Source organism: Ursus americanus, chromosome 18, assembly GCF_024610735.1.
Source record: "Ursus americanus isolate L20-20 chromosome 18, mUrsAme1.1.p, whole genome shotgun sequence".
In the NCBI taxonomy this organism is placed as follows: Eukaryota; Metazoa; Chordata; class Mammalia; order Carnivora; family Ursidae; genus Ursus; species Ursus americanus.
The window spans coordinates 36,573,105-36,597,168 of NC_142144.1; the positions used below are offsets into that span (position 1 = coordinate 36,573,105).

Here is a 24,064-nt window from a genome sequence, read left to right on the forward strand (position 1 = left end):
CAAAAAGTAAAACAGAATTACCATTTGATCCCATAATTCTACTAGGTATACAAGCAAGAGAACTGAAAAAAGTATTGAAGCAAGTACGTATATACACATGGTCACAGCAGCACTACTCACACATCCAAAAGATGGACAAAGTTCAGATGTCCATCAATAGATGGATGGATACAATGGAGTATCATCCAGCCATAAAGATAAATGAAGTATTGGGGCCCCTGCATGGCTCAGTCGATTCAGCAGCCAACTTGTGGTTTCGACTCAGGTTATGATTCGGCAGTCGTGAGATTGAGCCCTGTATCCGGCTCTGTGCTTAACATGGAGTCTGCTTCAGATTCTCTCTCCCTCTCCTCTAGCTTGTGTTCTCTCTCAAATGAATGAATAAAATCTTTTTTTAAAAAGTGAAGTACTGGGGGCGCCTGGGTGGCACAGCGGTTAAAGCGTCTGCCTTCGGCTCAGGGCGTGATCCCGGCGTTCCGGGTTCGAGCCCCACGTCAGGCTCCTCCTCTATGAGCCTGCTTCTTCCTCTCCCACTCCCCCTGCTTGTGTTCCCTCTCTCGCTGGCTGTCTCTGTCTCTGTCGAATAAATAAATAAAAAATCTTTAAAAAAAAAAAAAAAAAAGTGAAGTACTGATACACAATACAACATGGAGGAACTTCCAAAACATTAGGCTAAGTGAAAGCCAGAGACAAAAGGTCACATATTGTATGCTTCCCTTTATAAGAAATATCCAGAATAGATAAATACACAGAGACAGAAAGCTGGGGGCATGGTTGTCAGAGACTAGGACTAGGGGAAAATGGGAATGGGGAGAAACTGTGTTGTGAGTAAGGTGTTTTATGCAGGAGTGATGGAAATACTTTACAAATAGAGATGATAGTTGCACAACACTGGGATCATGTATTAAAGGCCACTGAATTATGTTCACTTTTTTTTTTTTAAGATTTTATTTATTTATTCGACAGAGATAGAGACAGCCAGTGAGAGGGGGAACACAAACAGGGGGAGTGGGAGAGGAAGAAGCAGGCTCATAGCGGAGGAGCCTGACGTGGGGCTCGATCCCAGGACCCTGGGATCACGCCCTGAGCCAAAGGCAGACGCTTAACCGCTGTGCCACCCAGGCGCCCCTATGTTCACTTTAAATGGTTCATTTTATGTATGTGAATTTCACCTCATAAATTATTTTTATTTATTATAGCTATTATTTTTAAAGCATGGTGGAAGTTCTAGGTCTCCAGAAAGGCAGTTCTTTTCCTCTTTTTTAAGATTTTATTTATTTGAGGGGCGCCTGGGTGGCATAGTCGTTACGTGTCTGCCTTCGGCTCAGGGCGTGATCCCAGAGTCCTGGGATCGAGCCCCACATCAGGCTCCTCTGCTGAGAGCCTGCTTCATCCTCTCCCACTCCCCCTGCTTGTGTTCCCTCTGTCACTGTCTCTCTGTCAAATAAATAAATAAAATCATTAAAAAAAAAAGATTTTATTTATTTGAGAGCGTTTGCACACGAGGTGGTGGGAAGGTGTGGGGGACAGAGGGAGAAACAGACTCCCCGCTGAGCAGGGAGCCTGACATGGGGCTCAATCTCAGGACCCTGAGATCATGACCTGAGCCGAAGGCAGATGCCTAATTGACTGTGCCAACCAGGTGCCCCCAGAAAGGCAGTTCTAAATGTAAAATGAAGGCTATCTGGCCGAGGCCCCCTCCAAATCCATTTAAACTAAAATCTCCAGTATTCTTTATTTTTAACAACTTCTCCCCAGGATTCTGATATGCAACCAAATTTGGGCACATCACTGCCTAGGGAAATCTCTTCCCTGTACCTTAAAGTTAGAGAGAATGCATAAGATATGCAAATCCACGAATATAGCTACATAATATACATTAAATCCTGCTTGTCAAAGACTATTTACAAACCAGAGCCCAGCTCTACAGAAGTACAAATTTGGTGGCCTAAATATTATGATGTTCTAAATGATAGCTAACGTACCTATACTGAAATCCTTCAGGTTTGTATACCCTCACAGAGCAAACTAGTGTCCTTATTTAAATTTTTTTGAAGAAAAACTATAAGGAAAAATGAAAAATCCAAATAAAGCATAATGAAGAATTCGAACTTTTAATAATGTATATTATTAAATTGCATTTGCTAGGTAAAATTTCAACACCAAATCAGAATCAAAATCCTCTGGTTTCTGGTTGACTTTCTATCTTATTCATTTGATTCATATAAACCAAGATGAAAGTCACACAGGAACATTCTACAAAACTTTAATGATTTAGAAATAAAGAATATTTTACAAGTCGAATAATGATGACTTGTTTTAATTATGGAAACAATTTAAAAAACAAATATATTTTACTGGGTACAAAAGAAAAGTTATGTCAAATTATCTTAGTAGCTAAAGCAAACAAAATATTTTAGGTTACACACTTTTGATTAGCACATAAGAAAGCATTCTGTTCATCTGAAGAATCTTTAAATGAATTCAAAGAGAAACGTTTTATGCAGGTCCATTTTTCAAGACCACTGAGTAAAATTATGTAAATTTTTAATGTTCATCAAATGCACACTTTAAAAAGTGATAATAATAAATACTGATAAGAAAATTTTAACAAGCACTCAGCATCTTTATGTAGATTAAAACCACACAGTTCAGGCATGCTTCAATGATTTAATAACATAATACAGAAATAGAATTTGTCTCACCTCTATAGAGGAACAGAGAGCAGCTATGGACAAGTAATGTATGTTTTAACTTCCCCATTCCACACTTTACTGCAAATAAAGTCTGTAGTTTACTTAACAGTATTGTACCAAAGTTAATTTCTTAGTTTTGATGAATGTACTATTCTTGTATAAGATGTTAACATTAGAGAAACCTAAGTAAAAGTTATATGAGAACTTTCTGTACTATTCTGGAAACGTAAGTCTAAAATTATTTAAGAAGTGGGTTTATATTTCATTTTAATTTTTTTAAAAGATCATACACACACACATTTTTAAGATTTTATTTCTTTATTTGACAGAGAGATAGAGCCAGAGAGCACAAGCAGGGAGAGGGGCAGAGGGAGAAGGAGAAGTAGGCTCCCCACAAGCAGGGAGCCCAACTTGGGGCTCCATCCCAGAACCCCTGGATCATGACCTGAGTCGAAAGCAGACACTTAACCGAATGAGCCACCCAGGCGCCCAAGACGTGGGTTTAACATTTTTAGTATGTTTATAACACCTAGAGATTAAAATGCTTTCACTTTAATGAAAATTTTAAATGTTTTAGAATTTTTAAATTTTTATTTAAATTTTATATGAAGTAAGTTTAAGAATAATGAACTTTAAGCAGTTTATCCTAGCACTGAAAAATCATCAGAGAACATAATATTACAACTTTATTTGTAATCAATTTTAATAGGACTTCTTTGGTTTCATTACTTGATTCCTGGGTGGAATGACAAAGTAAATTCCCAGAGAAATCACAGAAAAACCACAGCTCTATTAGATAATTCCACCAAAAAGGGAAATTTAATAATTTAATTAAAGAGAAAGAAATGTACATTAAATGAGCAAAGAAGATGGAGCAGAACTAGGTGAGCTATCATTTGTTGCATTATCTAACAATTTTACAGAGCGTTATCAAATAAGAAGGGAGTAAACCCTTATTTTAAAACATCTTGCTATTTAAAGGGTTCAAATGTACTTCCTAATTATACCCGCTGTGAACATAGTGGTGTACACAAAGCACAGAAAGACCATACATGGATGGGAAGGGAGGAATGGTTGAAAAAGATAGGTATCTGGGATGGTTTATTTTGTATGTCAACTTGACAGGGCTAAGGGATGCTCAGACAGCTGGTAAAACATTACCTCTGGGTGTTATGTCAGGATGTTTCCAGAAGAAATTAATATTTCTATCAGTAGACTAAGTAAAGAATATCCACCATAATGGGGATAGGGATCCTACTGGGGCAAGCAGCATCCAATCTGATGAGGGCCTGAATAGAACAAAAAGGCAAAGGACAAATTCTCCTAAGCTGGAACACTGCCAACTCTGGGTTTTTGGGCCTTGGTACTCTAGGATTTGCACCAGCAGCTCCCTAGTTCCCGGGCCTTTGGATTCAGTCCAAATTATATCTCAGCCTTCCCAGTTCTACAGCTTGCAGAGATTGTGCAATTTCTCAGAGTTTATAACGATGTGAGCTAACTTGCATAATAAACCTCCTCTAATATGTGTCTCTACATATGCTATTGGTTCTGTCTCTCTGGAGAACCCTGACTAATACAGTATTACTATTGCTTTTACCTGGTCTTCTCTGTATAATATTAAAATATAATTTATGATTACAGCTTTACTGTAGAGGACTCTTGTCATATGCAGTTCTTTCAATTTCTGAAAAGCTGATAATGGCATATCATCCATTTAAATTATTACAAAGATCATAAACTATGTGTAATTAGGCCATTCACCACTCACAAAGCCTAAATTTTATTATTCTAAAAAGTTATGGTTCTCTGCAGAGAACTTTGGCAAAAAACTTTATACAAGATACCAGAGGGCTAGCTCGCTCTCTACTTAAGCCATGTGAGGTCAAAGAGATAAGCCACAAGAGTCTTCAGAACCCAACCGTGCTGGTACCTTGATGTTGGACTTCTACTTTCCTAACCTGTGAAAAAATAAATTTCTTTTCTTTAAGCCATCCCCTATATGATATTGTTATGGCAGCCCAAGCTAAGACAACATGTCTTAGGAAAAGCCTATTAAAACAGTAGGATCTTAAAAATACTATATCCTAGGGCGCCTAGGTGGCTCAGTTGTTAAACATCTGCCTTCGGCTCAGGGCATGATCCAGGGTCCTGGGATCGAGCCCCACATCGGGCTCCCTGCTCTGCTGGGAGCCTGCTTCTTCCTCTCCCACTCCCCCTGCTTGTGTTCCCTCTCTCGCTGGCTGTCTCTCTCTCTGTCAAATAGATAAATAAAAATCTTTAAAAAAAAATACTATATCCTAAAGATCATCAAATACTGTGTGTTTTCCATTCAATTTTGCAGTGAACCTAAAACTACTCTAAAAAATCAATCTATTCTAAAAAATAATAATTTTTTTCAGGATTTTTATTTATTTATCTGACAGATAGAAAGAGCACAAGCAGGCAGAACAGGAGGCAGAGGGAGAGGGAGAAGCAGGCTCTCCACCTAGCAGAGAACCCGACGTGGGGATCGATCCCAGGACTCTGGGATCACAACCTGAGCCAAAGGCAGACACTTAAGTGACTGAGCCACCCAGGCGCCCCTTAAAAAACTTATCTACCTATCTATCTATTTATTTAATTATTTTCTTTAAAAAAATTTTTTTAAAGATTTTATTTATTCATTTGAGAGAGAGAGAGCGCGCACGAGCACACAAGCAGGAGGAGAGGCAGAGGGAGAGGGAGAAGCAGACTCCCTGCTGAGCCAGGCAGGAGCCCGATGTGGGGCTCAATCCCAGGACCTGGAGATCATGACCTGGGCCAAAGGCAGATGCCCAACCATCTGACCACCCAGGCACCCCCCCCCAAAATTTGTTTAATAAATGATAAAGAACAAGGAGATTCTGAGTTGCCGTAGCTATAAAATTCAGAGTGAATTACAGTATGTATGAAAACCTCATTTTAATACATGGTCTGTGGGGAAATGGAGTTTGCTGGTTGTCTACTTTGAAAATGCAGTTACCTGTAACCAGGAAACTATTTTTGAGCTCACTCAACATATTACAAAGCAACTAGGAGTAGAATGATTGATGACAAGTTCATATTAAATTTCTTTTGGGGGCACCTGGGTGGCTCAGTCGTTAAGTGTCTGCCTTTGGCTCGGGGCGTCCCAGGGTCCTGGGATCGAGCCCCACATCAGGCTCCATGCTCCTCTGGGAGCCTGCTTCTTCCTCTCCCACGCCCCCTGCTTGTGTTCTCTCTCTCTCTGGCTGTCTCTGTCAAATAAATAAATAAATAAATAAATAAATAAATAAATAAATAAATAAATAAATAAATAAAAATCTTTAAAAAATAATAATAATAAATTTCTTTTGTTTTCCAAGTTTCCCCTTGATGTTTATAAATTTCACAAACTTGTCAACAATAAAGGAAATGTTAAAATAATTAAATTCACCCAGATAACACTGCAGTATTTACCACTTTTGGGGCTACAATAGTGTGTCCAGGGATATATTTAACAAAACTGTAAGCAAGCTCTTGTGATTTTTAAAACTTGACATAATAAACTATACTTTAACAATAACAGTCTTTACAATATTTATTTTTACTCATTCATTCATTCATTTAGTAGGCTCCATGCCCAGTGTACAGCCCAACAAGGGATTTGAACTTTAGACCCTGAGATCAAGATCTGAGCTGAGATCAAGAGTCAAACACTCCACCAACTGAGCCACCCAAGTGCCCCTACAATATTTATTTTTAATGCCCATGAAGTTAATAGATCAAAAAAACTCTTTTTAAATAAAGATTTTATTTTTTTATTAGAGAGAGACAGAGAGAGAGCACAAGCAGGGGGAGCGGCAGACAGAGGGACAAGCAGGCTCCCTGCTGAGCAGAGATCTTGACGCAGGATATGCCAAGACCCTGGGATCATGACCTAAGCCGAAGGCAGACACTTAACCAACTGAGCCACCCAGGCGCCCCTACCAAAAACTCTTTCATCAAGCCAAAACTTTCCCTGGCATTTGAGTAGTCTGCTTTTGTTTTTTGATTGGGTTGTTTCAATGCCCCGCCTCCCCTACAGTTCTATTCTAAATAACTCTGCAGTAAACTTTTCAATGACAAGAGCATTTTGACATTGAGGTCCACCATGAGTCCACCTTAGGTGGACAACACAGGTGGGTGAGTAGAGAACAACCACCAAGAATATTCCTTTGGCCAAGAAGCATGAGCCCTATTCTCTAGAATCACAAATACTAACATAGGCCCTCAAAAAAAGCTCAATTCTGGGGCACCTGGGTAGCACAGTTGGTTAAGGGTAACTCTTAGATTAGGCTCAGGTCGTGATCTCAGGGTTGTGAAATCAAGCCCCACATCAGGTTCCATAATCAGCGTGGACCCTGCTCTAGATTCTCTCTCCCTCTCACTCTGCCCTTCCTACTTGTGTGCACTTGCTCTCTGTCTCTCTAAAATAAATAAATCTTTAAAAAAGAGTTCAATTCTGACACCAGTTCTAAATGTAGCAAAGATAAATTTACTTATGTCAGAAGTGTCTCTTATGACCACCATAACTACATCGAATTAAATTCCTAACTATGACTTAATCGCCTTTTTTTTTAAAAGAAAACATTCATGGCATGGAAAACAACTGCATATTTGTAAAATATTTATGCTTTACCATCAAAATTTTTATTATGAATAAGAAAAATATTTTAAAAAATAATGATCAAATGCTAAATCTTTTTTTTTTTTTTTAAGATTTCTTTCTTTATTTATTTGACAGAGAGAGACAGAGACAGCCAGCAAGAGAGGGAACACAAGCAGGGGGAGTGGGAGAGGAAGAAGCAGGCTCCCAGCAGAGGAGCCTGATGCAGGGCTCTCTCCCAGGACTCTGGGATCATGCCCTGAGCCAAAGGCAGATGCTTAAACAGCTGAGCCACCCAGGCACCCCGATCAAATGCTAATCTTAGAGAGACAGAACTAAATAGCTTACCTTAATAGTGAAAAAACAGTGGAAAGGGGAGTTCACCTATTTATTCCTTCACAGTTCTGAATCCTTTTCCTTGTTTTTTGTTTCTTTTTTGAGAGGGGTTTGGGAATTAGATAACTTGAGATGGAAACAAGTGAATACATGGCTTTAAGGAAAATTAGTTCTCAATAACAAAACAAAAGCTTGTGTCTTCTCACTTCTCTCCTGTTATCTAATATGTGTGTGTGTTGTGTATATATGTGTACACACACACACACACACACACACACACACATACACATATATTACATGGACAGAAACACAAAAATATTTCTGTGCATACTGAAATCACTTTGAACTTACATAACAGCAAACTGCTTCTATTTCTCTCTCCTACAATGGGTAAATTAGTTATACAGACTAATATAAAGTATTCATTATTGTTTATTCATATTGTGATTATGTCAAATACTAAAGATACCAAAACAATATTCTGAGAGCTTATTTCTGGAAATGTAACTACATATCACGTTTTGAGCGCCAGTTTGTCCTGTTTAAAGAAGAAAAGAGGAGTGCCTGGGTGGCTCAGTCAGTTAAACATCTGACTTTTGATTTCGGTCAAGATCTCAGGGTTGTCAGACTGAGCCCCATGTGGGGCTCCTCGCTGGGCATGGAGTCTGCTTAAGATTCTCTCTCTCTCCACCTCTGTCCCTCCCCACTTCTTAAAAAAAAAAAAGAGGGGCACCTGGGTGACTCAGTCAGTTAAAGTGACTGACTCCTGATTTCAGCTCAGGTCATGATCTCAGGGTTGTGAGATCAAGCCCCGCGTCGGACTCCGTACTCAGTTGGGAGTCTGCTTGGGATCTTCTCTCTCCCTCTGCCACTCCCCCACCCACCCACACACACTCTCGCTCTCTCAAATAAATAATAAATAAATGAAAAGGAAAGAAAAGAAAAAAAAAAAAAGACGACAATAACACCTCACAGAAAAAGCAAGTTGTGAAAAACACTAAAGCTGCTCCAGTGTGCTAATTTATACAGATGGAGATCCAAATTCAGGACTCTAGAGTAAGTTCTCCACTTACTGCCTACAAGCATTTCAAAGACTACGCTGCTCTGTTTCTGGAGCAAAGGAGCTTTCCAATAACCACCAGGCCAAAAAAAAGGGACTACATAACTAGTGCTGCAAAGTTTAAAAAGCACTCTTATGCTGGGCCACAGCTTCAATAAAATGAAACCACCTCAGAGCCTTATTACAATGAAAAATATTACAGAATGGTAAAGGAGTGGACTCTAAGGATATTTCACAGGATCCTGACACAATTATCCTGAGAAACAAAACACATCATTCTAGCATCCTTTCAGATTAGCCCAAAGCTAAGTATATTTCATCAAAAAAAAAACTAGAAATGATTCCCTCAGGCATGTGAATTTGTCCAGTAGAAGAACCTTACCTTGGATTATTCTACAAGAGGTTCTCAACTGTTCTGCAGCAATTCCTAAAAGTAGGTCAGTCCAAATGTAGTAGGATAAATTCCCCTAAAAAACTCAATTTCTGACCATAGCAACAGGTGACCATTGCTGTGATGCTACAGGATAGGTACACAAATTAATTTGTATGACTTTATATACCAAACTTTTGAAATGCAAGTCTTAACACATAAGGCGTTATAATCTTTGCAATAAGCAACAAGTTTAAAGCCTTAAACATAATATACACTGGTATTATAAAACTACCCTCAATTTTAAACAATTAAACTACAAATTACTAACTAAAGTGGGGAGCCATGAATATTCCCTTGTGGCTACAGCATAACTACTACAGCATATGGAGATATAAAGGTTACTTTAAAGGACTGTATCTAAAAAGTAAATCTTCAAAGATATTCACAACATATATCTCTTACCTCATAAATGTTGGGGTGCCACATTTTGGTCAAGAATCTGAAGGTAGGTGGAGAATATGGGTAGTCAATAGGAAATTTAATATGAGCCTGAAAAGAAAAAAAATGAAATGCTAATAAATCAGACTACAGGTTTTTCATCTGCCTAATAATTCACCTTATTATATCCCAGTGAAACAAAACTGCTTTCTATAGAGTAGACTCAGGATTAACAACTGCTCATATACATTCTGTTAGCCCCAATGTCAGAGCTATTATTTGCATGTTCTTATAGCATATCTTCAAATATTTATAAGACCTTATGTTAAATCACCAAAACTCAACAGCGATATAATTTTTAATTAAACCCATATAAGTGAAAAACAGTAATAGGTACAGGTGTGTCACACTAATTACTGCATTTTATTTTTATCACAAAAAATAATTAACACAAGCTTATGGTACATAATACAGAACAAAGATTATTTATAACTCACCTCACTTAACTACAACACAGAAATAATAAATGCTACCATTTTGATACAGCTCGTTCCAGCAGGTTTTTGCTGTATACATGTTTATTTCTTTACAAAACCTATTTTCAAAAATTTGAATATACTGCATTTTACACCTTTCTCCTATCCATAATCATACATTTTCCTATAAAATACTCTCCAAAGAGAAATGCGAGAGATTAAAAAACTGTAACAAAAAGGAAGAATGCCTTTGATGAGCTTATTAAGACAGGACACAGGGGCGCCTGGGTGGCCCAGTCGTTGGGCGTCTGCCTTCGGCTCAGGGCATGATCCTGGCGTTCTGGGATCGAGCCCCAGGTCAGGCTCCTCCACTGGGAGCCTGCTTCTTCCTCTCCCACTCCCCCTGCTTGTGTTCCCTCTCTCACTGGTTATCTCTCTCTCTGTGTGTGTCAAATAAATAAATAAATAAATAAAATCTTAAAAAAAAAAAAAAAAAAGACAGGACACAGCTGAGGAAAGAATCTCTGAGCTAGAGGTTGTATCAAGAGAATTCATGAAAACTGAAAAGCAAAGAGAACAAAGACTGAAAAAAACAATATCCAAGGACTGTGGGACAACTACAAAAAGTTGTAACATACATGCAATAGAAATATGAGAAGGATCAAAAGACATTCACCATAAAGAAATGAAAAAACAACCCACAGAATGAGAAAAAAGTATGTTCAAATTATTTATCTGGTAAGAGATATGTATCCAGAATATGTAAATAATGTTTATAATTAGGGTAACCTGGGTGGCATAGTCAGTTAAGCATCCGTTTCTTGATTTTGGCTCAGGTCATGATCTCAGGCTCATGGCACTGAGCTCCATATCAGGCTCCACACTCAACGTGGAGTCTGCTCGGGACTCTCTCTTCCTCTGCCCCTCCCCACCCCACTGGCTCAGACTCTCTCTTTAAAAATCTTAAAAAAAAAAAAAAAATGCTTGTAACTAAACAAAGAGGAATACACGTATCCTTTTGTTTTTCAAAAGTTCAGACCGCACCACTTTCTTTTACAAGAGAACATTAGTACCCATTTTCCCTAACAGAAAAAAAAAAAATCTGAAGAGCGTTTCACTTATGTGAAAACACACACACACACACACACACACACACACACACAGTGAAAACAGAATTCAGTGTTATTTGCAGCAAGCTGTTATAAAAGCAGTGTGCACTGTGAGCAACAAATGTAGCACTGCCAAGGTCCTTCAGCATCTCACTACCATAGCTTTGAACCGTGTGTGTGAGCAACTGTGCTTTATCTGGATTTATTTTGTATATCTGTTAGCAAGATATGCCCTAAGGTATCAGAAAAGCCTAAGAGAAGTTATGTTTTAGGTCGAGGAACACTTAAATTTTTTTTTTTACCATATATATTAATAGTAAGTATTTCACTTTATACCATTTTGGCTTATAAAAGTTATTTTTTAAGATTTTATTTATTTATTTGACAGAGTACAAGCAGGGGGAGAGGGAGAGGGAGAAGCAGGCTCCCCGCTGAACAGGGAGCCTGATGCAGGGCTCGATCCCAGTCCTGGGATCATGATCTGAGCTAAAGGCAAATACTTAACTGACAGAGTCACCCAGGTCCCCCCTTCTAAAAGTTTTCACAGGAACACTGTACATTCAAAGAGCAGGGGGAACTGTAACTTAACTGAAAAACGGGCAAAGTATGTGAGTAAACATTTCTCCAAAAAAGAGAAACAAATGGCCAGTAAGTACAAGAAGAGATGCTCAACAACATTAGCCACAGGGAAATGCATATCAAAAGCACAATGAGATACCACTTCAAATCCACTAGGATTTGACAAAGCAGAAACAATTCTAAGAAGGAAGTTTATAGCAATACAGGCCTATCTCAAGAAATAAGAAAAATCTCAAACAATCTAACCTTCCACCTAAAGGAACTAGTAATAGAAGAATAAACAAAGCCCAAGGTTAGTAAAGGAAGGAAATAATAAAGATCAGAGTGCAAAAAAGTAAAATAGAGACTCAAAAACAATAGATCGATAAACCTAAGGGCTTATTCTTTGAAAAGATAAACACGATTGATAAATCTCTAGCCAGACTCATCAAAGAAAGAGAAAAGACACAAATAAATTCAGAAATGAAAGGGAAGTTATAACCTATACCACAGAAACACAGAGGATCATAAGAGACTACTATGAATAATTATATGCCAACAAAATGGTTAACCTAAAAGACATGGATAAATTCCTAGAAATACATAATCTTCCAAAACTAAATCAGGAAGAAATCGAAAATCTGAACAGACCAATTATTAGTAATGAAATTGCATCAGTTATAAAAACTACCAAAAAATAAAAGTCTGGGACCAGATGGATTCACAGGCAAATTCTACCAAATATTTTAGAGTTAATACCTATTCTCTTCCAACTGTTCCAAAAAATAAAGAGGAAGGAAAGCTTCCAAATACATTCTACGAGGCCAGAATTATCCTGATACCAAAACCAGACAAAGCACAAAAAAAGAAAACTATAGGTCAATATGCCTGACGAACATAGATGCAAAAACCCACAGTAAAATATTAGCAAACCAAATCCAACAATACATTAAAAGGGTCATACACCATAATCAACTGGGATTCATTCCAGGGATGCAAGGATGGTTACACATCTGCAAATAAAGCAACAATGATACACATTAACAAAATGAAGGATAAAATGATACGGATCTCAATAGACGCAGAAAAAGCATTTCATAAAATTCAACATCCATTTATGATAAAGACTCTCAACAAAGTGAGTACAGAGGAAACACACCACAACATAATAGAGGCCATATGTGACAAAGTCACAGACAACATCATAGTTAATGGTGAAAAGCTGGAAACTCTTCACCTAGGATCAGGAAAAAGGAAAGAATGCCCACTCCTGACACTTTTATTCAACATAGTATTGGAGGTCCTATCCACATGACTCAGACAAGAGAAGGAAAGGAGGGAAGAAGGGAGGGGGAGGGGAGGGAAAGGAAGGGAAGGAAATGGGAGGGAAAAAGGGAAAGGGAAAAGGAAAAGAAGAGAGACAGAGACTTCTGGGTGGCTCAGTTGGTTAAGTGTCTGCCTTCAGCTCAGGTCATAATCCCAGGGTCCTGGGATGGAGTTCCGCATTGGGCTCCTTGTTCAGAGGGGAGCCTGCTTCTTCCTCTGCCTGCTGCTACCTCCGCTTGTTCTCTCTGACAAATACATAAAATCTTAAAAAAAAAAAAAAAAGAGAGAGAGAGAGAGAGAGAAAGGGAGAGAGAAGGAGGGAAGAAGGGAGGGAGGAAGGGAGGAAGGGCCGGGCATACAAATCGGAAAAGAATAAGTAAAATTGTCATTACTTGCAGATAACATGATACCATATATAGAAAACCCTAAAGGCTCCACCAAAAAACTATTAGAATAAATGAATTCAGTAAAGTTCCAGTGTAAAATTAATATACACAAATCAGTTACATTTCTATATGCTAATGAACTATTAGAAAAGAAACCAAGAAAACGGAAAACCATTCCATGCTCATGGATTAGAAGAACAAAATATCCATGCTACCTAGAGCAATCTATACATTCAATTTAATCCCTATCAAAATACCACCAACTTTTTTCACAGAGCTGGAACAAATAATCCTAAAATTTGTATGGAACCAGAAAAGACCCCGAATGGCCAAAGGAATGTTGAAAAAGAAAACCAAAGCTGGTGGCATCACAATCACAGACTTCAAGCTCTATTACAAAGCCGTAATCATCAAGACAGAATAGTTGTGGCACAAAAACAGACACACAGACCAATGGAACAGAAGAGAGAACCCAGAAATGGACACTCAATTCTATGGTCAACTAATCTTTGACAAAGCAGGAAAGAATATCCTATGGAAAAAAGACAGTCTCTTCAACAAATGGTGTTGGGAAAATTGGGGCAGCCACATGCAGAAGAATGAAACTGGACCACTTCCTTATACCATACACAAAAACAGATTCAAAATGATGGAAGAGCTAAAGGTGAGACAGGAATCCATCAAAATCCTTGAGGAGAACACTAGCAGCAACCTCTTTGACCTTGGCCAAAACAAGTTCTTGCTACACATGTCTCCAAAGGCAAGGGAAACAAAGGCAAAAATGACCTACTGGGACTTCATCAAGATTCCTTTGCACAGCAAAGGAAACAGTCAACAAAACCAAAAGTCAACTGACAGAATGGGAGAAGATATTGGCAAATGACATATCAGATAAAGGGTTAGTATCCAAAACCTATAAAGAACTTATCAAACTCAACAACCAAAGAACAAATAATCCAATAAAGAAATGGGGAGAAGACATGAACAGACATTTCTGCAAAGAAGACATCCAAATGGCTAACAGACACATGAAAAAATGCTCAACATCACTCTGCATCAGGGAAATACAAATCAAAACCAAAATGAGATAACATCTCATCCAGTCAGAATGGCTAAAATTAACAAGTCAGGAAATGACAGATGTTGGTGAGGATGCAGAGAAAGGGGAACCCTCTTACAATGTTGGTGGGAATGCAAGCTGGTGCAGCCACTCTGGAAAACAGTATGGAGGTTCCTCAAAAGGTTGAAAACAGAGCTACCCTATGACCCAGCAACTTCACTACTGGGTATTTACACCAAAGATACAAATGTAGTGATCCCAAGGGGCACCTGCACCCCAATGTTTATAGCAGCAATGTCTACAAAGCCAAACTATGGAAAGAGCCCAGATGTCCACTGACAGATGAATGGATAAGGAAGATGTAGTGTGTGTGTGTGTGTGTGTGTGTGTGTGTGTGTGTGTGTATATAAATAATAGAATACTACTCAGCCATCGAAAAAAGAAAAATAAATCTTGCCATTTGCAATGACATGGATGGAATTAGAGGGTGTTATGCTAAGCAAAATAAGCCAATCAGAGAAAGACAATTATCATACAATCTTGCTGATATGTGGAATATATAAAACAAAACAGAGGACCATAGGGGAAGAGAGGAAAAAAAATAAAACAAGACAAAATCAGAGAGAGACAAACCATAAGAGACTCTTACTCATAGGAAACAAATTGAGGATTGCTGGAGGGGAGATGGGAGGGGGATGGGGTAACTGGGTGATGGACATTAAGGAGGGCACGTGATGTAATAAGCACTGGGCATTATATAAGACTGATGAATCACTGACCTTTAGCTCTGAAGCCAATAATACATTATATGTTAATTGAATTTAAATAAAAATTTTTTAAAAAGAAAAGAAACCAAGAAAACAATCCTATTTACAACTGTATCAAAAAGAATAAAATACCTAGGAATAAATTTAACCAAGGAGGTGAAAGACCTGTACTCTGAAAACTATAAGAAAAACAATGATTAAAGAAACTAGAGAGAACACAAATGGAAATATATACTGTGCTCACTGAAGCATACACTTAAAATGTCCATACTCCCAAAACAATCTACAGATTCAACCCAATCCTTATCAAAGTACCAATGGCACTTTTGACAGAATTAAAACAAATAATCTGAAAATTTCTATGAAACCACAAAAGACCCTGAATAGCCTAAGCCACCTTGAGAAAGAAGAACAAATCTGGAAGCATCACATACTCCCTTCACTTCAAACTACCCTAAAAAACTATAGTAATCAAAATAGTATGGTACTAACACAAAGGCAGACACACAGATCAGTGGAATAGAACAGCCAAGAAATACTCACACTTATACAGTTAATGAATCTTCGACAAAGAAGACAAGAATACACTACAATGGGGAACAGTCTTTTTAATAAATGGTGTTGGCAAAATCGGACAACTACATGCAAAAGAATTAAATTACCACTTTCTTATACCATGTACAAAAAAACCTGAAAGATTGTAAAAAGTTAAACGTTTTTAAGACTGAAAACCTGAAACTCCTATAAGTTCTAGAAAACAAAGGCAGTAAACTCTTAGACATCTGTCTGAGCAACATTTTGGGGGGATCTATCTCCTCAGGCAAGGGAAACAAAAGCAAAAATAAGCAAATGGGGCTAAATCAAACTAAAAAGCTTTTACATAGTGAAAGAAACCAACAAAACAAATAGGCGACCTACCAAATGGGAGAAGATATTTGCAAATGGTATAACTATTAAGAAGGTAATATCCAAAATATATAAAGAACTCACACAACTCATTATCAAAAAAACAATCCAATTAAAAAATGGGCAGAGGACCTGAACAGACATTTCTCCAAAGACATACAGATGGCCAGCAGACACATGAAAAGAGTCAACATCACTTATCATCAGGGAAATGCAAATCAAGACCACAAAGAGATTATCACCTCATACCTGTCAGATGGTCAACATCAATGTGGAGAAGAGGGAACCCTTGCACTCTTGGTGGAATGCAATATGGTGCACAGTCACTATGGAAAACAGTATGAAGGTCCCTCAAAAAATTAAAAATAGAACTACTATATGATCAAGCAATTCCACTTTTGGAATTTTTCTGAGGAAAAAGAAAACACTAATTCAAAAAGGTATATGCACTCCCATGTTCACGGCAGCATTATTTACAATAGCCAAGATACAGAAGCAACCTAAGGGTCCACAGATAGATGAATGGATAAAGAAGATATGGTATATACATAATGAGGTATTACTCAACTATAAAAAAAAGGAATGAAATCTTGCCATTTGCAACAACACGGATGATACCTAAAAGATATTATGCTAAGTGAAATAAGTCAGGCAGAGAAAGGCAAATATTGAATTATTTCACTTATTTGTGGAATCTAAAAAAATAAACAAAATAGAGACAGAAACAGATTCTTAAGTATAGAGAACAACCTGGTTGGTGTCAGAGGGAGGGAGGCAGCAGACAACATAGGGGATAAGGATTAAAAGTTAACAAACGCCAGTTTAAAATAAATAAGACATGGGGGTACAATGTACAACATAGGGAATATAGTTAATAATACCATAACACTTTTGTATAGTAACAGATGGTAGCTGGATTTATAGTGGTGATCACTTTGTAAAATATATAAATGCTGTATCCCTATGTTGTACACCTGAAACTAATATAATATTGTATGTCAACTACACTTCAATAAAAAAAGATGAATGGTCTCAATTCAATGGTGTAAACTTTTGCTTAACAAAATTTAGGAAACTAAGAAATTAAACCAAAAGTCAGCAGATGAAACTGAATTAAGATAAAAGCATAATTCAATAGAACTGAAAAATGTAAAAACAAGCAGAGAGACATTAATAGAACCAGAAGCTAGATCTTTGAAAGGTCAAGAAAACTGATAAATCCCTAGCCAAACCGATAAAAAAGAGAATGTATAAATACCAGTATTAAGACCAGAACAGGTGACAGCACTACTAATCCTATCAATATTAAAAGAATGATGAGGAAATCATAAAACTTTACGCTCACATAATTCAACAAATTCTATGACATATTCAAATAATTCAAAAAGCACAAAGTACCAAAGGTATTTAAGGTGAAACACATAATCTGAATGGCCCTATATCTATTAAGAAACTGAATTTTGGGGCACTTGACTGGCTCAGTTGGTGGAGTTATGTGACTCTTGATCTCGGGGCTGTGGGTTTAAGCCCCACACTGGGTGTAGAAATTACTTATAAAATCTTTTTAAAAATTGAATTTAAGTCTTTACACAAAGAAGTCTCCTGAGCCAGACAGCATTAAAAGCAAATTCTATCAAATATTTAAGGAAGCAGTAACACTAATTTTAAATAAACTCTTGTAGGAAATGCAATAACGGGAAATAATTTCCAATTCATCCTATGAGGCCAGCAATACCCTGATACAGAAACCAGACACATTCTAAGAAATTAAACTACAAACCAATATCCTTTATGAACAAAGATATAAAAAACCTCAACAAAGTATTTACGAATGTAATCCAACAATGTATTAAAAAGAATAATAAATCATGACCAAGTGTGTTTTATCACAGAAACTCAAGACTGGTTCAACATTTTATTTTATTTTTTTTTAAGATTTTATTTATTTATTTGACACAGAGAGAGACAGCCAGGGAGAGAGGGAACCCAAGCACGGGGAGTGGGAGAGGAAGAAGCAGACTCCCAGCTGAGGAGCCTGATGTGGGGCTCGATCCCAGGACTCTGGGATCACGCCCTGAGCTGAAGGCAGATGTTTAACAACTGAGCCACCCAGGCGCTCCATGGTTCAACATTTTAAAACCACAATTCATTTTACACTGTGTAAAATACATGTAATTCAACAGATTAAACAAGAAAAAACACAGGATCATCTCAATAGGTGCAGACAAAGCATATGAAAAAGTAAATATCCAATTCATGATTTAAAACACTGTCAGCAACTGGGGCGCCTGGGTGGCACAGCGGTTAAGCGTCTGCCTTCGTCTCTATCTGTGTTAAATAAATTAAGTAAAATCTTTTTTTTTTTAAGATTTTTTTTATTTATTTATTTGACAGAGATAGAGACAGCCAGCGAGAGAGGGAACACAAGCAGGGGGAGTGGGAGAGGAAGAGGCAGGCTCATAGCAGAGGAGCCTGATGTGGGGCTCGATCCCACAACGCCGGGATCACGCCCTGAGCCCAAGGCAGACGCTTAACCGCTGGGCCACCCAGGCGCCCCCATAAATAAGTAAAATCTTTAAAAAAATAATAATAAAATAAATAAATAAATAAATAAATAAATAAATAAATAAATAAATAAATAAATAAATAAAACAAAACACTGTCAGCAACAGAGGAATATGAAGGTATTTCTTTAACCTGATAAAGGTTATCTACGAAATCCTACAGCTAACATCACACCTAATGGTGAAAGACTGAATGTGTGCCCCTCTGAGATGGAAAGTAAGGCAAGGATGTCTACTCGTATCACTCTTACTCAACACTGTACTGAGGTCTTAGTCTATGCAATAACGAAAGAAAGGAAATAAAAGGCATACAGATTAGAAATGCAGAACTAAAACCATCTCTATTCACAGATCACAACTGTCTATGAAGAAAATCCCAAAGAATCTATATAAAGAGCTCCTAGAGCAAATATATGAATTTAGGAAGGCTGCAGAATACAATGTCAATATGCAAAAATAACTATTTTTAGGTACTTGCAATGAACAATTGAAATTAAAAATAAATTAACACAGTACTTTGAAACACAACAATAAAATACCTCAAACAATATATAATATATATGAAAGCTTTACAATTTATAAATACCACAAAAACAAGTTTTTTTTTTTTTTAAGATTTTATTTTATTTATGTGACAGAGACAGCCAGTGAGAGAGGGAACACAAGCAGGGGGAGTGGGAGAGGAAGAAGCAGGCTCCCAGCGGAGGAGCCCGATGTGCGGCTCGATCCCAGAACGCCGGGATCACGCCCTGAGCTGAAGGCAGCCGCTTAACTACTGCGCCACCCAGGCGCCCCACAAAAACAAGTTCTTATAAAAACTTTCCTACAAATGCCTTAAGGGATCTTGGCCAGAAATTCTTAGCATACAAATACAAGAAAGATAAGCCAAGGTGCCTAGGTAACCCACTTTCCTGCAGCTCTATCTACAAAACTAGAATCCTAGAAAACTTTTACAGCAAAACTTAGCATTTGCTTTTAAAATTAGTAGGCCAACCTGAGATACTTAAAAATAGAGTAAAACCTTTCCAAAATGCTGTAAGTGGGGTCCAAAAATTTCAATTGCTGTATTACTAAGAGTTAATTTAAAAACCAAGGAGCTGGGTGCCTGGGTGGCTCAGTTGGTTAGGTGTCTGACTTCCGCTTGGGTCATGATCTCTAGGTCCTGGGATCGAGTGCCCACATAGGGCTCCCTGCTCAGCAGGGAGTCTGCTTCTCCCTCTGCCCCTCCCCCTGCTCATGCTCTCACTCTCCCTCTCTCTTAAAATCTTAAAAAAAAAAAAAAAAAAAAAAGACCAAGGAGCCAATTGCCAATGACATTTTGCCCAAATTTGTATTACTGAATGGTTTTTTCACTATTTAACAGGACAAGTTACATCACCTGTGCTATTGAAATACTGAACCTGAGCTTAAATTTAGAATCAGCAATTAAATGAGAATTAAAATTCTTATATTGAAAGCACTGAAGTAGCAAAAATAAGTATGGAAATCTAGATGCCTCTCCTTGGCCCATTTTGTATTACATACTTTTAAAATTTTTCTATTTGTTTTGATTCTAGAGCTCAGCATTCATGAATGAGTAAAACGTGGCTAAACAAAACCCTACCTGATTAGCTTTGAAATCTTAAGGAAGCAAAGCTGTTTAAACTAGTTACACAGGCATGCATTCCTGGTACTTAGAAGAATAGATACAGATGTTCACAACTGCTTCCTTTACAGAATGGTCTCTCCACAGACAAGCTTATAAGGTACGGAGCGAAGCGGGGGCCGTTTGGTCACTCTAAGAATCAGTTTCTATTGTCTGCCTTAGACATTTTCTGTGCCTGAAGATTCCTAATATCCAAGCTCAGGAAAATTCTGGAATATTCATTGGGACTCAAAAAGATAATATTTAGGATATTCTCAAACTACAACTAAGAAGTCATTAAGTAAGAAATCATGTGCTGGTTTCCAAATGACCAAGAAGCAGTAGGAGCACAACAACAACAAAATACATAAATATAAACCATCTTGAACCAAAGTAATAAAAATAATAAAAATCCCAAATCACTTCTTAAAACTTAAATTGTAAATAAGCCTATTTTCCCATTATTCATTCAGAATCTTATTAACCATTTTCAGGCTGGATACTGAGGACCTATAGATGAAAATAATCTCACACACACACCCCACCCCAAAATCCAGCTAAGAAAAAATCATAGTATAACACTTAATGATATGTTCTATGTAAAGAAAAGTGATTTAGTCTGCTGGGCAAAAACAGGAAAGACTTCATTTGTTCAACATTACTGAGTGCTACTATGTACTGGTACTGTGGTTAGGTGTTGCCTGGTAGATAAAAGCAGAGGAAACAGCATGAAGGTACAAGGTGCAAAGAGTGACAGCTAGTACTAAGGATATAGAATGGTCGGGTACGGCTAGTGGGATGCTTGGTGGTAACTACAGGAGATAAAACAAGACTGGATGAAGACAGGTTGAAGCTTTGTTTAGGTGACAGTAGGAAGTTACAGAGAATAGTATTTAATTTAAAAAAATAACAGCAAGACATATATTTTAGAAAAATGAGACTGAAAAGGTGAGTTGGACAGGATAAAAGAGCTAAGTTAGGAGACATTTCCTATCTTTTCCATTTAATCAATCTCATCTCCAAAATTTGTATGTACTTTAGAAAGCTTTACTATTATTATATAGTTATATAATCTATATCTGGTAAGACTGTGAAAATTCCATAATAAGTTGGGAATTCCACAATAAGTTTAAAATGTAACCTCCTCTATCACATTTCTATGCAAGAAACTAGATGGTCCTTTCTAGAAATAGAAATAATCAATAAAATTTAATATTGTCTGTGTAGTCAAATGTTTAGGTCTCCCAGAATGTCTTCCTAGACTACTAAATATATTAAAAGAAATCTGTGCAGAGTAACTAGGTATAGTTGCATGAAAAAATTTTTAAAGATTTTATTTATTTGAGAGAGAGAAGGAGAGAGCGCATGAAGGGGGAGGGGAGGAGCAGAGGGATAGGGAGAAGCAAACTCCCTGCTGATCAAGGACCCTGAGATCATGACCTGCGATGAAGGTGCTTAAGCAAATGAGCCACCCAGGCATCCTTAGTTGCATGAAAATTTATAAAGAACATATGATATGCAACAATATGAAAAGCAGCATGGAAGGGGAGCCTGGGTGGCTCAGTCAGTTAAGTGTCTGACTCTTGGTTTCAGCTCAGGTCTTGATCTCAGGGTCATGAGTTCAGGGCCCTTAGCCTACTTTAAAAAAAAAAAAAAAAAAAGAGGCAGCATGGAAGAGTAAGGGTTAAGGACATCCACTCAAGAAGCTAGACTGCCTGGGTTTGACCGCCAACTCTGCCACTCATGAGCTGTTATCTCAAGGAAGATACTTAACTTGTGTCTGTTTCCTCATCAGCAAAATAAGGTTTATAGTACTTATTAAACAGCGTGGTTTGAGGATTAAATGAGTTAATGGTTGTAAAATGCATTAGGACAGTGGCTAAAACATAAAGATATGTAAGAGTTTTGTTGACTGGATATTATGGGATTACTAACTTTTTCAACTGTAATAGTACTATGATTACTTTTTAAAAGGGGGCCTTTACACTTTAGAAATGCATGCTGAAATATTCACAAATGATATGATGTCTGAAATCAATTATAAAATAATGGGCAGGAGTGGATAATGTACATATAAAATAAGATTTACTATGAGTTAATTATGGAAGCTGAGTAATGGGTATACAGGAGTTTATTATACTCCTATTCCTACTTTCATATTACGGAAAATTTCAAACCTACAGAAAGCTTTAAAAAAAGGGATGACTAATACAAAATTATCTTTTAAAAGCATTAGGGTTCTTTGCATAACCAGTGTAATCATACCATTATAATAGCAATAGATGCCACTACTAACCAAATGAACATGGTGGAACTTGGCAAGGTGATTATAAAGTTCACGTAAAAGAGAAAATGTATGAAAATAACACTGTTTTTAACAAAAACCAGTAATGGGGGGGGCTACCCTAGTAGACAGAAAAACAACCTATAAAGCTGTAATAATTAGAAGAGGAAATGAATCAGGTCAATGATATAGAGTGGAGTTAAGTTATTAAGAAAATAATAAAGGCAACATTTCAAATAGGTAGGAAAAGGACTCAATGCAATAAAGTTTGGAAAAATGACTCTCCCTTTGGATGAAGGGATGAAGATGCTTACAGACACTGGAATTGAAAATCAGACTTCACTTTCAAGGAAAAAAAGATCAAACCTTATCTTCTTTTTATTTTTTAAAGATTTTATTTATCTATTTGAGAGAGAGAATGTGAGAGAACACACAAGTAGGGGGAGCAGCAAAGGGAAAGTGAGAAGCAGATTCCCCACTGAGCAGGGAGCCCAACACAAGGCTCAATCCCAGGACCCTGGGATCATGACCCGAGCCAAAGGCAGACAGACGCTTAACCAACTGAGCCAACCCAGATGCCCCCAAACCTTATCTTTAAAAAGAATCAACAACACTGGTAAAGATCTGGACAATCCTTGATCTCCCCTAAAAAGGAGTTCATATACTAGTAGCAAAATATTCATTATTCTGTAGCCAGGATAAAATAGCCACCAGAAACAGTTTTAAATTGCTTAATCAATACCTGACAGTTCTACAGCTATAGAACAAGAACCAATTTTAAACCCACATAAAAACAACAACTTGTCTTGGTGACTATATTTTTGCAAGCCAACCTATCAGTGACAGCCCCTTGCTTCTGAAAGCCAGCCAACAGGGAACACACTTCAACAAACACACTTCTGAATACCAACCAATCATTAACTGTTTTACCCAACTAATCTTGCTTCCACTGTTGATGCCAACCCACCATGGCTGCAAAAAATAAACTAATCCCTGGGGCGCCTGGGTGTCACAGTGGTTGAGCGTCTGCCTTCGGCTCAGGGCGTGATCCCAGAGTCCTGGGATCGAGCCCCACATCAGGCTCCTCAGCTATGAGCCTGCTTCTTCCTCTCCCACTCTCCCTGCTTGTGTTCCCTCTCTCGCTGGCTGTCTCTATCTCTGTCGAATAAAAAAAAATAAAAAAGTAAAAATAAAAATAAACTAATCCCTAAACTTTACACTTCTCAAAACCATGTAAGTATCAGTAGTCTGCTCTACTTGGACAGACTGTGATTGACCAGTAAAGCTCTTAAGCAAGCAATAAACTCAGACTGGTGTTTTTTGGTTCAAATACTAAAGTGTGGTCTACTCCTCCGATACACTGTTCTGTAGCTATTATAAAAGATGTAATAGACTAATATACACCAACAGAGAAAGATACCCAGGATATGTTAAGTAAAAAACGTAAATGGCAGTATACAAGTTGATGCTACTTAAA

At 37.6% G+C, this 24,064-nt stretch overlaps 1 protein-coding gene across 2 annotated transcripts in view; it reads right to left on the minus strand.

Moving 5' to 3' along the window:
* The window catches only part of UBE2R2 (ubiquitin conjugating enzyme E2 R2), a 106,710-nt gene that overhangs the window by 25,660 nt on the left and 56,986 nt on the right, over positions 1 to 24,064 (minus strand). For both annotated transcript variants that reach the window (XM_087869595.1, XM_045780811.2), the window contains one exon: positions 9,552 to 9,638. In XM_087869595.1, the coding sequence (XP_087725721.1) occupies positions 9,552 to 9,638 (87 nt within the window). The remainder of the gene's footprint in view (positions 1 to 9,551; positions 9,639 to 24,064) is intronic.